This window comes from Chanos chanos, chromosome 6 (assembly GCF_902362185.1).
Source record: "Chanos chanos chromosome 6, fChaCha1.1, whole genome shotgun sequence".
Classification (NCBI taxonomy): domain Eukaryota; kingdom Metazoa; phylum Chordata; class Actinopteri; order Gonorynchiformes; family Chanidae; genus Chanos; species Chanos chanos.
The window spans coordinates 21,680,430-21,694,139 of NC_044500.1; the positions used below are offsets into that span (position 1 = coordinate 21,680,430).

General features: G+C 41.1%; 1 protein-coding gene across 1 annotated transcript; it reads right to left on the reverse strand.

Annotated features, from left to right (window-relative positions):
* Positions 1 to 545: 545 nt before the first annotated feature.
* On the reverse strand, positions 546 to 13,317 carry fhdc4 (FH2 domain containing 4). Its single transcript, XM_030778154.1, has 11 exons — positions 12,925 to 13,317; positions 7,307 to 7,368; positions 6,245 to 6,347; positions 5,233 to 5,318; positions 4,912 to 5,012; positions 4,082 to 4,152; positions 3,245 to 3,352; positions 3,085 to 3,155; positions 2,445 to 2,562; positions 1,954 to 2,118; positions 546 to 1,628 (listed from the first exon to the last, which is right to left on the reverse strand). The coding sequence occupies exons 1-11, from the start codon at positions 13,315 to 13,317 to the stop codon at positions 546 to 548; spliced, it is 2,361 nt and encodes a 786-aa protein (XP_030634014.1).
* Positions 13,318 to 13,710: the final 393 nt, after the last annotated feature.

Here is a 13,710-nt window from a genome sequence, read left to right on the forward strand (position 1 = left end):
TGGGGGGCAGCACGACAAACAAAAGATAAGAACAGTTGAACTACTGTCATGGTAAACTCAGTATTTATATTGTAACATATAAAGTGAACAAATTAACGAGCATTGTTACACTACTGCGTTTTTTCATAAAGTCCAGATAAACCTTTGGATGTGAACTAAAGATAACTGTAACAGTAGCTAGCCAACATTTCACTAGCTCAAACCCCTTTTTTAAACTGTCTGGCTGTGCCATCCTCTACACCTGACTTCCCAGGCCAGTAGAAAGTTTTGTTATACTTCATGGGCTAAGGTAGTGAGGTACATTGGCACAGTTCTTGTACACATATAAATATTTGTCTATCAGTGCTCTAGTACCTATTTAAACGTTAGAAAGCTTGTTTGTTTGTGTTTGTTTAGCCATAATTCTGGACCACATAATTTAGCTGTACCTGTCAGCCAGGTATCTATTAATATGTCCTATAATGAGGAATCAAATCATAAAACTGGTCAAGAAGTATGTTTCCTGTTTGCATCAGACAAGGTAATAAATATAAAAAATAAGTCTGTCAAGGGTCAACACTGCTAGCGTCACTTTCTTTCTCATGTGGCTTGTACTTCTCTTTGCGTTTGAAGAAAGACATGAAACCAGAACTTTCTCTGGAGCTACTGGCTGTGATAGTCTGAATGTTACGCCGTTGAAAGATATTTCCACGCCACATGTTGAAGAAAGAATCCACCATCTTTTCCTCAGTTTCCACCTTGCTTGGCTGTGCTGCAGAGACCTGGTTCCATGTTCCTGACTCTGTGGAAGGCGTGTAGCCATCCTCGGACTTCATCTTCCCAATGGCCCCCAAAGACGGGGCAGGATCTCTTTCAAAGTGTGCGGGAATCCATGAGTCTTCCTCGTTGTCGTCTGCATGTTGCGTGGGCGTAGCGAAGGCAACGGTGTGGCGGCGGTTGATGGGGTTGTTGGTAGTCTTGAGTAGAGCATGTGGGCTGGGTATCGGTTCAGTAGCTTTCTCAGGCTCAATCAGTAAAGTCTGCCTGTCCTCCCGAAAAGCCTTCTGCTGAGGTGATGTCAGGGGTGTGGAAGATTCTCCAGACGAGACGCTGGACCGACTCTGAAAACGCAAGACTCTGCGGGAAACCTCTCTCATTTTCTGCACCTCTTCCTCAGTCTGTTTGTCCTCTTCCTCACCCTCTTTGGCTGAAGGCTGTCTGCCTGAACTAGGGGTACTGCTGGCCCTCTTCACAGCCATCAAATCCCTGCTGGCATTTTTTTGGGACGTCTGAACGTCAGTTGCCGTGTTGATGTTCTCTGCCACGTTCTCTTTGCCCAGAGACGAGCGGGAACCACTGTCAGTCCAGCCGTTTCTCTGTGTGTCGGGGACCTTGTCTGGACTGGTCTGAGTGGGACAGTTTTCTCTGTAGGTGATCTCGGAGAGGCTGCCCCCTGTTGGTGAGGGGGTGCCGGCTCGTCGGCGTGAGCCGGAGCTGCTGAGGAACTTCTGTAAGACGGACTCAAGTGCCACGCCCTCCATGTCTTTATCTCGTGAGGAGCAGGTGGCAGTGGATCGGCGTTTGGCAGCACAGTGTAGCCTCTCCCGCTGACGTCTCCTGACCTCTGCCACTTCCCGTTCATGGTTCTCCTAAAGACAGGAGAGAATTCAGCATGTGATAACTATAGAGTGAATCAACCCTTCCTCCTGATTCTTGATAGTGATTCATTTTAAATACTACTTCAAAGCTCACTAAAAAATCCATTGGAGACCATCATTTGCAATATTTTGATGCTAAAAATAAAATACTCTTAATGATTTATAAAAAAACCCCCTGCTAATAGAAACCATGCAGATGACATGTGAGCATCATATAACTCCTACCCTATAATAAACACACATACAGCAGCATACAGAATACCAGAGGGCCAGAACAGAGAGTCTGGTTTCGGTGAGGTGAATGGACTAGGCATACCTGAATGGCACGTTTGAACTTCTCACAGACAGAGTGGAAAATGGAACAGCACTCCTCCAGTCTGAACTGGCCGGGCTCCTCACAGAAGTACTCAGCCACCTCCTGGATGAGGGAGTCAAGCGTGTGGAAGGAGGCCTGAGTCTGGGCCAGCCTGGATTCGGCATGCTGAAACAGCACAGACTTGTTAGTACTGCACACGCTGATGAATGGAGACACGCCCAAGATAGCCAACGTTATGTCACGTTAATAGCTATGGCAAGAGCTGTATGTTTTTCCAACGCATTCACATCTGCTCTGTAAAACAATCTGAAATAAACAGAGTGATCTGGTGTGTTGGGGAGAGCTGCATGGTTCAGCTGCATGGTTCAGCTGCATGGTTAAACTGCATGGTCACCTGCATGGGAAAGCTAACATGGTTAAGCTCATATACTTTTGTGCCTCCACATAGACTCAGAGTTCCTGTTTGTTCCTCGCTGTGAAGACTGGTTTACCTGAAGAAAATCTTCCATCTGATGAGCAAGGTCAGCTTCTTTCTCTGTGTTGGCTTTCACTTCCTCAACCTGCTTTACTTTCCTCTGAAATTCAGCTTCAATTTCCTGTTTGTGGATTCTGTGAGGGGACAAAAATTAAAATAAAAAAATTAATGCATTTTTGATCAGGTGCTGTAGTAACCTTTTATTCAATGTGTCCTTTCCATTCTATAACTGGCAACAATATTTGTTTGCATTATGTCACACAAATAAATAAGGGCAACAATAATTATAGCTGAATATTTTATTTATACCGGCAAGTAAAGAGCTAATAAGTATGTGTGTCTTGGGAGGAGGGGTGTGAGAGAAAGTTCTGAATTAAATACACTGTGAATTAGTGAACACAACGAGCATTGTGACACAGTGAACATAATTAACAGTGTGAATTAAATTGTAGATTCCAAACTCAATCAAGTTCATTCACTTTTTTTTTTAAATTTACCAGTGACATTTTGGTAAACTACTACACACAAATCCTACCTCAAAACTCAAATGATGCTAATAAAGACTTTAAATTGAGAACCCCTTTCTGTCTGGAGGCAAATAAAATATTGCTTTAATGACTGTAAATTATTGACATGTGAGTTCATGTTGCCTGTACCTTGCAGCATCACTAATGTGTCTCAGTTGTTCTGGAAACTTCAGCAGTTCTGTGTCTGTCCTCTGAGCTTCCTATCATTATGATTAAAACACAGAGTTAAGTGTGAAGTTACAGGGCAGAATACACCAAAGCTTTAGGTGACATTAAATATGAATTTTACCATCACTACATAGTGCATGAGGTTCATTCCTGGTTTGTTAGCCTTGGTGTCTGCCAGTTTCAGCAGAGAGGATATCCGAAAGCCAACTGCCCCGCCTGCGTAACCACCCTGTTGGACAAGAGATAAAGCATTAAAAACGCACAACTGTATGTCAATTACTGATGTAGCCACAACACTGTCTGTGTGTGTGTGTGTGTGTGTGTGTATGTGTGTGCACGCGCACGTGTGTGTGTCTGTCTGTCTATCTCTGTCTGTCTGTGCTTCATTATTTTGTGTGTGTGTCTGTTTAGTTATGTGTGTGGGAGACAGCTACACACACTGTTTTCCTCAGTATTCATAAACATAATATGAGGGCGATATGCCTCACAACCTAGACGTTATTACACATGACTAAAAAGCTTCTCCAACACATGAATGCAACAGATTTCCAATTTTCTAATTTTGGTCTTTATGTCTTTATGCCAATGATAGCAAGGAACAAGTTATTATGGTAAGGCTCATCAAACTTTAAAAACATACATGATGCTTGAGCTGACCATATCAGCACACCTGTTTACTATACACTAGGATCTTTGACTATAGCCATCAGCCTCCTTATGTGAATTCGGACAAAGTTTGGACTTTTGGTTGGACTTTGAGCGCAAGTTGCTTTTGACTCCATAGTCCATATATAACAAATGGGGTCAGTGTGTGGTTATAAGTGATAGAAAACGTTGCCATCTGTGTAGTCTTGTTTACTGCTTCATGTTCATATATGACTTAGGGCCATTCCAGTGGAGAGAAGAAATAACCATAATCCAACAAAACTGGATGTTCCAGTCGTCTGGCTCTACTCACAGCATTCATGTAGTTTCCTGTTTTCAGAACCAACCGGATGACGGAGTGAAGATCCACGCACTCCAATAGCTCTGGAGGAAAAGAATAAATGTACAGTGGGAAAGCAAAAGGAATATACCAAATAACTGGTCTGTCATATATCTTGCAAAAAACCTGACTCATGCTATTACACTATATAGCCATTTGTAGCACTCATACTCAGGACAAAGAGAGCTGTTATGGATCAAACAAACAAATCACACCTCCTTAATACAACAGCCCCATAAGCAGTCACCAGTACACCTGTGATAATGTTCTAAAAGCTAGTGATAGCTCAATTAATCAAATTTAAGCCAAGTGCAAACCCTGTTTTTAGTGACAGAACACACCTAAGCTTGGCTGTACTGCTAAACCTGAACCAGACAAAGACCTGTGAGCATTCTGCCTGTCTGTGAGTGTTCCGTCTGTCTGTGAGTGTTCCGTCTTTCTGTAAGTGTTCTGTCTGTCTGTGAGTGTTCTGTCTGTCTGTGAGTGTTCTGTCTCTCTGTAAGTGTTCTGCCTGTCTATGAGTGCTCTGTCTGTCTGTGAGTGTTCTGTCATTGCTTACATTTTATGTGGTATACCTGGAATTTAAAATCAAAACAATTTACAATTTGATCAAAGTCTGTCCCAGGAGGTTTACAAACAACATTTAACAAAATGTTGCCTTTTTATGCAGCCCAAAGCCTGTTTTTACATAAGATGCACAAACTCAAGGCCAAATGATTGATGACTGACAGGCCATACAATGTTGCTTATGAAGAAAAATAGGAATCATGACATGAAGAAAAATAGGAATCATGTAACAATACCCCTGCCTGCGGCAGTCATAGTGGCTATGCAGTTATCTACATCATCCATGCAATGGGAGAATTCCTCCTTCAGAACCAAACTGCGCAGCCGTTCCTCATAGCTACACAGGAAATATAACCATTATTACATACAAAAACTGCTCATTTAATAGAAGGTTAAAGAATATTTCATCAAGACATCTTGTTTGTACAGCACAACGAGAGAAAAGAAAGTGTGAGAGAGAGAGAGATAAAGACAGAGAGAGAGAAGCAGAGAGGCAGAGAGAGAGAGAGAGAGAGAGAGAGACAGACAGAGAGGGTGTATTGGACTAGAGAACTAACCTTGGGACCCTCACAAGTTGCACCATGAACAGATCTGCATCTGACAGAGTCGTGTGGTCTCCGTTGAAAGCAAGCAATGCTCTCACCTAAACACATACATACACACACAAACACATACACACATGCACACACGCATGTACTCACGTATGCACGCATGCGCATACACACACACACACACACACACAAAGAGTACCGGTCAGCATTTTAAGCTTGCAGTTTGTTGTTCTCATTTTCAGAGAAAACAATTTATCTATTCAATACCTTTCAGTTCTGTCCACACATCAAGCGTTTGAGTGACAAGAGGAGAGGTTATATGTTTGAGGGACAAGAGGAGAGTTTGTGTGTTTGAGAGACAAGCGGAGAGGTTGTGTGTTTGAGGGAGTAGATGAGAGGTTGTGTGTTTGAATGAGAAGAGGAGAGGTTATGTGTTTGAGTGAGAAGAGGAGAGGTTGTGTGTTTGAGTGAGAAGAGGAGAGGTTGTGTGTTTGAGTGAGAAGAGGAGAGTTTGTGTGTTTGAGTGAGAAGAGAAGAGTTTGTGTGTTTGAGTGAGAAGAGGAGAGGTTGTGTGTTTGAGGGATAAGAGGAGAGGTTATGTGTTTGAATGAGAAGAGGAGAGTTTGTGTATTTGAGTGAGAGGAGGAGAGGTTGTGTGCTTGAGGGAGAAGAGGATAGACTGTGCATTTGAGTGAGAAGAGGAGAGGTTGTATGTTTGAAGGAGAAGAGGAGACAACGTGTGTTTGAATGACAGTGTGTGTTTGAGGGAGTTTGTGTGTTTGAGTGAGAAAAGAAGAGGTTGTGTGTTTGAGGGAGAAGAGGAGAGGTGGTGTGTTTGAATGACGTTGTGTGTTTCAGTGAGAAGAGGAGAGGTTGTGTGTTCGAGTGAGGTTGTGTTTTTCAGATACCATTTATTCCCTGGTTCAGACATAATACACCACTTGAACCAAAGACAGCAGAGCTGAAGCACAGGAAAGCATTTGTGAATTCTACTCATCATATGTGATAAGTGTCATACCCCTCCCTCCTCTGGCAGCAGTTTACACAGCTCTTTCAGCTTCCCTGACCCAAATGCTTCCCCCTTACCACAGCTTATGTCCTCCACCATTCCACTCACTGACCTGCGGGGAGCAACAGACACAATGACCAATGACCAGCCGTCCTGGCCGTTTCACAAAGAGACTCATCAGGATAAAAAATACATTGCACAAATCTGACTGTGACACTGTTATTATCGTGAATATGTGGAGGATCAAACCTTTTTTTTTTTTTTTACTTTAAGTCCAATTCCTGTAGAGTACTGACTTCAGACACGAAGTTGAACGTGTGGTTAAACGCATAGCGACATGTGTGACAGTGTGGTTGTGAAATTTTGTAAATTTTGCTCAAAGCTCTACATTCTTAGACAAGCCTGTGTTACAGGCTGGGCTATGACTTGAATGAAAGCTATTGCAGTGTCATAACCAGGACCAAATGATGAACCCTCTTAAATCCACCCTCTCATGTTAGTCATAAGTCAGTTCTAAGCTCTGACTATACCTCAGACACATCACCACAGACAAACAAGCCCTGGCCTGCTGTGGTTAAAGAAAAGAGAGAGAGAGGGAGAGAGAGGGGGAGAGAGAGAGAGAGAGAGAGAGAGAGGGGGAGAGAGAGCGGGGGAGAGAGAGCAAGAGCGAGAGGGAAGAACAAAACACTTCCAACTGATATGTCAAGACACATGCTGCTAGTCAAACTTTGATTCAGTCATGTGTTGACTTCTGAGAGTGAACTGTCACTCTTGCCTGGCCTGTGACAGCTCTGCTACCCTGGCATATTTGGATGTAAAGGTATAGCCTGATTAAGGGCAGTGGAGAGGGGCTGATGTAATGGGCGGCTAGCTGCCTTATCTCTCGAACAGAGCACTTTCTGATAGTGTTAGTAAGAGTCCATTTGACCTGCAGAGACTTGCTGAGGCTAAAAGGCATGCGTTTTGGGGGGAGAGGGAAGGTGGAGAAAGCTTTGTGTGAAGATAACTTGTCTACCAGATGCTTCCATGGTAAAGCCTGGGGCAGGCATGTGTTGTCACTGCTGTACTCACCGCTTAAACTGCTTGAGGAAAATGCCAATGTTCATGTTTTTCTTCGAGTTGAGGATGGACACCTAGGAATTATAGCCAGAGGAATTATAGGAGAACCAATCAATCAATCTTTCATTGATTCAGGGTGAGATAACAGTAATGACTACTGCTGATCAATGAGGCAGTTACATGCCGATGTGATTTCAGAGAGTATTCAGGCCTTATAGCTCTGACACTGTGTTTTCACTGCAATCTTTGCATGGGCCAAAGACTCCAGTATACAGGGAACATATACCTGGTCCATGTGACAGTGGTGCATGTTGGTTTCTGATAAGTGATGTTACAGATGCAGAAATGTCACTAGAGAGACTTTCTGACAAATCTATAACAGAATTTTTCCAATGCTCAGGTGCATTTGATGTGTACACATTACAGAAAAGTGTGTGGTGAGGTAAAAGAGGATTACGTCATTGTATTTATGGAGTGTAAGTCACACTAAAGAGGAGGGAAAGGACCAGGTACACCCTGAGCAAACAGAAACTCTGAAATAACACCACAACAGTAGGGTGGATTTCACATCACTCCGAGAGGAAAGTGAGTGAGTTTGGAATGCTCACACAGAATATTGTTAAACTGCACCAAAAAAAGAAAAGAAAAGAATAAGAACCCCCCCACACACAAAGCAGCAATGATGCTATCAAAGAAACAAACTATCATCCAGACAACCCAAAACAAACAAAGCAACAACTGACCAACTGAGCTATCAAACAAACAAACAAACAAGTTCAACCAAGAAAACACTCAACCACACAACCAAACAAACAAACAAACAATCAGAGAGGGTCCTGACATGCGAATTCATGCACACTGAAATCACTCTTTCACTCTGTGGTGAGATGGCGGTTTCTTTCCTTAACAGAATTGAATTAGTTCACATGGTCAAACAGGGACTTTAAAGATGAAAGACTTGGCAAATACACCATTAGATGGGACATTACAGCACATGCTAGGATGGTTCAGACATTCACTAAAGCATTGAAGGAGTAGCTCCATTCGGTTGGGTATGCCCAGATAGAAAAATTAAAACGTTTTTGCTCTTGGCTAATGTTTGTTCTAGCACTATAGAGGAAGCATGCAAGATGACTTTAAAGAATATCACAGCCCTTTCTTCACTTTGGAAAGTTATTCTACTTTTATGCAAATATGTAGTGATGACATCTAACTGACACTTGGGAGCCATTCGTTTTTGGGTCCTTTTTCCACGTGGCTTTCTTCAAAACGTCAGAGGTAATGGGATTAGAATTCATGGATTTACAGAAGGCATGTTAGGATATGCACCAACATTACTAAAGAAAATAAATGCCATGCCTGAACACAAAGAATATATCATCTTGTGATGAGGGATATTGGTTATTGAAACCCGGGGCTTTTTACACTAACATCTTTTTACAATGTTCTTATGGTACCTCTGATGTATGACTAACCAAACGCCTACTAAAACCTGAATGCAATGTATGAATCATGCATGCTCTTGGATGGTGCGTACACACCCACACACGCTTATGATAAGAAGTGTAATTAAATTAGATACTTTTGCATATTCGTCTCAAACTAAACACTCCAATTATTCCTTAAAAGGTCAGGTGAGCATACTGTACACACAGTAACAAAAAGAGGATGTGAAAATACATGATGACAAAATGCCAAAAAAGGAATCAGATCCCTATGATATAATGTATACAGTTTAGATAAAGTATAATTCATATAAATATTGTCTGATATAAAGAAAGAGTGCATATCTACCGATAATGATATATCGGCCTATATTCTTTTTCCCCCCACCCCCAGAAACCCATAACATAAACAAACATTTACCCTAACATTTGTTATGTGTAGTTATTTAAGAGTCCTCACCAAAATAATGAGACTTAATGCAGTTTAAAAATAAACTTGTTTTGTTGCCATAAAGAGGCCTAGTACTTTGAACAAAGGTACAACAAAATATATTACAGTTCTGATAAATAAAAGTAAAATGTTGAAAGCATCTACTACTGTTGAATGCATCTACTACTACAACACTGTCTGCAGCGAGGACCTGGGACGTCTGGATTTCACGCTACACCTTTGAAAGAGAAGCTAATTAACTTTGTTTGGCTACCAAGTCATGTTAGATATTTGTTCAGCTTACTTTTATTTACGTGTCCCCTCTGGGTTAACAATTTCCAATGCACCAACAGACATACGAGTCGCAGATATATTTACTATTGCTTCATTTAGGCAGAATAAGAGAAACGTTATAGTTAAACCGCGCATTAATGTTACCGATTTTCCATTGATAAAGATGGCATTAGCTAGCTTTGTGGGTAACCTCATTTAGCAATGGATAGCGTTATAACTTGCTGTAAGCGACGTTGCCAGAAAATTTTTAGAACGGAGGAAGGGAGAAATGATAGGACCATTGTTTGTTTACTTGCTATAACTGCTGCACTGTTTAGTAAATAAATATACAGTAAAGTTTGTCAACAGCTTAGCCTAAACCAATCAAATACCCTAACATTTAACGTAATTTTGATGTTTGACTGACGGTATGGGCTTTCACATTACTGCAGAAAAACCAGGCATAGCTGACATGAATGTTGTCAAGCTTATTTGGGCTAAGAGGAGAACTGGGGGGGGGGGGTGTTCCAAAAAGCGGGTTTAGAGAAAACCCTGAGTTATTTAACTCAGAACAAGTAGTAAACCTCCTAATAGAAGAGCCATATGGCTTTGTTTTGCTAGGAGAATGAAGCCATAGGACTCTCCTATTGGGAGGTTTACTACTTACTCTGAGTTAACTAACTCAGAGTTTTCACTAAACCCGCTTTCTGGAATACCCCCCTGATGGAGGATGTTTATTATTATATGAGTAATGTATTTCACGTGACAATTATCAACTTACCATGAACACAGATGATCTCTGACGTGGGCTACTCTGCTTGGGTCAGCCGATTGTTGTCATTTGTTGTTTTCACATGTGTGTTGACAACAATGGAGTTGTAGTGTGCCCTCTAGAGGACAAACTACACAACGAGTACATTCATAACATCCGTCACTTTGTTTCTTTTTTAATTGCCATTGATCGGTCGTTATAAACGCTGGTACCGATGAATCCGCAAGTAGCTCATATCGGCCGATAATATCGGCATGTCCATATATCGGTCGGACTCTAATATATATACAAACGCACACACACACACACACACACACACACACACACACACAGAATATCAATACTTCTTTGAACAGAAATAAAATGTAAAAATGATCTAACTCCAATTTCCAACCATTTAGTTACAATTTCAGTGCCATACTCCAAAGGAAAACAGTCATTTTGTTGTGTTGTTTGTGTTCTTTCTCTCCTGAAGCCCAAGTTGTTTGGACCAGAATCAACTTAGCAGCTTGTCTTTCTTTTCAGCATGTCTTGTTCTCCTAATTATGTTTAAGCATCTCCACAGAAAGGTACGGTGTGTTTAAAATTCCCACAGAAAGGTAATGTGTTGTTTAAAACCCTCACTGTTTCACTTGTTTCATCCACTGTGGAGGTGCCCCAATAATGCTAAGAGATACTAGACACATGGGTGGGGCCCATAGCCTTGTCCGGTGCCACCCCCTCCCCCCTCCCCCTAATAACGTCTAACCCACACGTAACAACATCTGACCCAGCCCATGGCAAACCTGGGATTTGAACTGAGAATCCTTGCATTGGGATGTAGTGTAATTTATGTCAGCAACATACATTTAAAATGTAGCTGGTGAAAGTTGGGCAGTTACAGTTGTAGTCCAGTAAAATTATAGTATGCAAAGCTATATGGACATGCTCCCAACTGATAATGCAAATACGTCTCTCTCACAGTAATGAATGAAATGAACACAGGTGCCTGTGTTTCATGCACGGTTAATGCGGTCCATTTAATCTGCTGAAATAGTACACTATTATCTGTAGCTTTTCAGGTTGGCAACTTTAAACAAATCCTGGATGAGTGCATGGTATTACAAACAAAATGTTGTTTCAATTCGTACAAGATTTGGTTTCTGACACAAAAAAACAAATATTAAAAAAATCTGCAGTTCAGTAAACGCTTGGCAACCCGGATTAGCACAACAGGTAATTATTAATAATCAAAACATAGCTAATCTGTGGAATGCAGTCAGTGCATAGTAAAGAAGCAGATGTCTATAAGTGAACAGCAAACCACCGACTAACATTACAAATCAGTGTTTTTAAAGTGTCCACTATACCAAGAAGATCACCATTACAGTATAACAGTCTGGAGTATTCCAAACCATCAAAACCAGGACACAACACAACTATCTGATACAGATCTTCATGTCACTGCCATCACTGAATCTGCTCCTCATTCTCACAGAATTTTAACACTTCTTTAAAGAATTTTAATGCCTTATTTTTTGTCAAATCAGCCTAAGCTACAAAGCCTGTACTCAGCACCAGTGTTACAGATTTTCTAACCTGTGACAGTGTTTCTCAGCATCATATCAGAACAGTAAATGACTGAACAAAGAAATGAAAATTCAATACTCTGATGCTTGACACACAGCCTGTTAGTCTAGCCTAGTACAGAGGAACCTTTGTTAACAGACAGACTGATCTTAATTTTTTTTTTTCCTTTCAGCAGACCACACATATTCGATCTAAATCAGCACAGTTTTATATATCAAATGGGTACGGAAAAAAAAGAACAAACAAAAAAATCGGTTTCCAGAGTGCTCAATAATTATATTACATTCTCATTGTTTCTCATAGGAAGCCAGAGAAGGCCATTTCTTTAGGACCATCTTTAGGTCTTTAGGATGTGAGGTAAAAGGAGTTTTTCCCAATCTGAAAAATGGTATACACTGGTTTACCTCAGGAATTCATCCGAAAAGTCACAAAGACAATGTTATATTAAGGAAGCAGTGGTCCAAAGGGCTCATAAGTCAACATGTGTTTTTCCTGAGTGCAACACATCTCCTGACCTCTCTTATCTCCACATTCCACACAAACCAGTCAGCATATTACATTTCCAGCTTAGCTGTGCAATGTTTTTTTTTTTTTTTCATGTAAGAAGCTCATTTTAATCGCAGGCTTTTGCTATAACTGACTGAACAAAGCATTCAAAAGCAAGCCTCAAACCCACCGAATCTATTATATGAGCAATGTATATTCATGGATGTTTTATAGTCAAATCAATGTCTGTAGGTTTAACATATGATGCACGCTGTCTCTCTTGACTGGCTGTTACCTCTTTGGATGGTCCCACACCTTGCTAAAATCCAGTTGCAGCTCTGAGGACAGGTTTGAGTCAGACATGTATTTGAACATGTATTTCTCCCAGTACATAGCTTTCCTCTTTACCTCTGTCCTTTTTAAACCACATTCAGATGTGAGAAGCAAGTTTCAAGATAAGGACATTATACAGCTTCATAGTGATTATACACATTACCTCTTATACAATCCTATTGGAACTACAGAACAAAATGGAATATTAGGAAACATCAAAAATGTATTTGGCTCAAGTCTGCTATCAGTACATAACAATGGTGGAAAGATACCTGGAGGACAGATAAATCTCTGGCACTAGTACCTCAGGTAGTAAACTCACCACTTCCGGCACTTGGGAGTTGGCTGGTGTGCCTTGCAGGCTCCTGCGTAAGGAGAGCTGTTTCTGCGGCAGCTTGCCTTGGTCACTGCGACTGAACAACTCTTCCATATATTTGGTGTCCAACTCATAGTCTCGCTTCTTCTCTGCTGTCCATATGTTGCGTTTGCCAAGCACAGTGTGGTGGGGTATAGCTTCCCAGTTGAAGTTGCGTAGCTTAGACATACGCCGAGCCACTTTCGAAATCTGCCCTCCACCAAGGAGGGGGCCAGGTGGAGGGGGTGGAGGAGGCATAGGTGGAGGGGGTGGAGGTGGTGGAGGTGTCATTGGTGCAGTGGCATTTGAGGTAGCCACAGAAGAAGAAGAGGCTATGGATGGTTCTCCATCAATATCCATATGGGACAGATTACACAGCTTTAAGCCAGTAATGTTAGTTTTTATCCTTAGGGAAAGAAAAAAAAGAAAAGAAAAACAGAAAAAATGTAAAAACTTGCGCTTCTTTAAAAATGAAACAACCTGTCGTAACTGAAAAATATGAAAGCACGTTGACAATGGGTTCCGTAATTTTTTACGAATTCACTCGCAAAAGAAAGAGGTTAAATAAGATGTTAATATGGCAATAACTATATGACAGCATTACTTATTATAACTTTATTTTAAGAGCAAATGTATAGATTATACAAACTGATGATTTTACTACAATTAGGTGACAAATACATCCACACTGAATCGTTGATAAAGAGTGATCTCACATTGGTAAATGAATTCTGTACAAAAATCGCTCACTTA

Excerpts from the sequence above, each read along its gene's own strand:
- fhdc4 (XM_030778154.1), bottom strand. The coding sequence starts at position 13,317 with ATGGATATTGATGGAGAACCATCCATAGCCTCTTCTTCTTCTGTGGCT. Across the intron at positions 7,369-12,924 it reads ACTCCCAAGTGCCGGAAGTG|GTGTCCATCCTCAACTCGAA; the intron begins GTGAGTTTACTA and ends TATAATTCCTAG. Across the intron at positions 4,153-4,911 it reads TATGACTGCCGCAGGCAGGG|AGCTATTGGAGTGCGTGGAT; the intron begins GTATTGTTACAT and ends CTTTTCCTCCAG.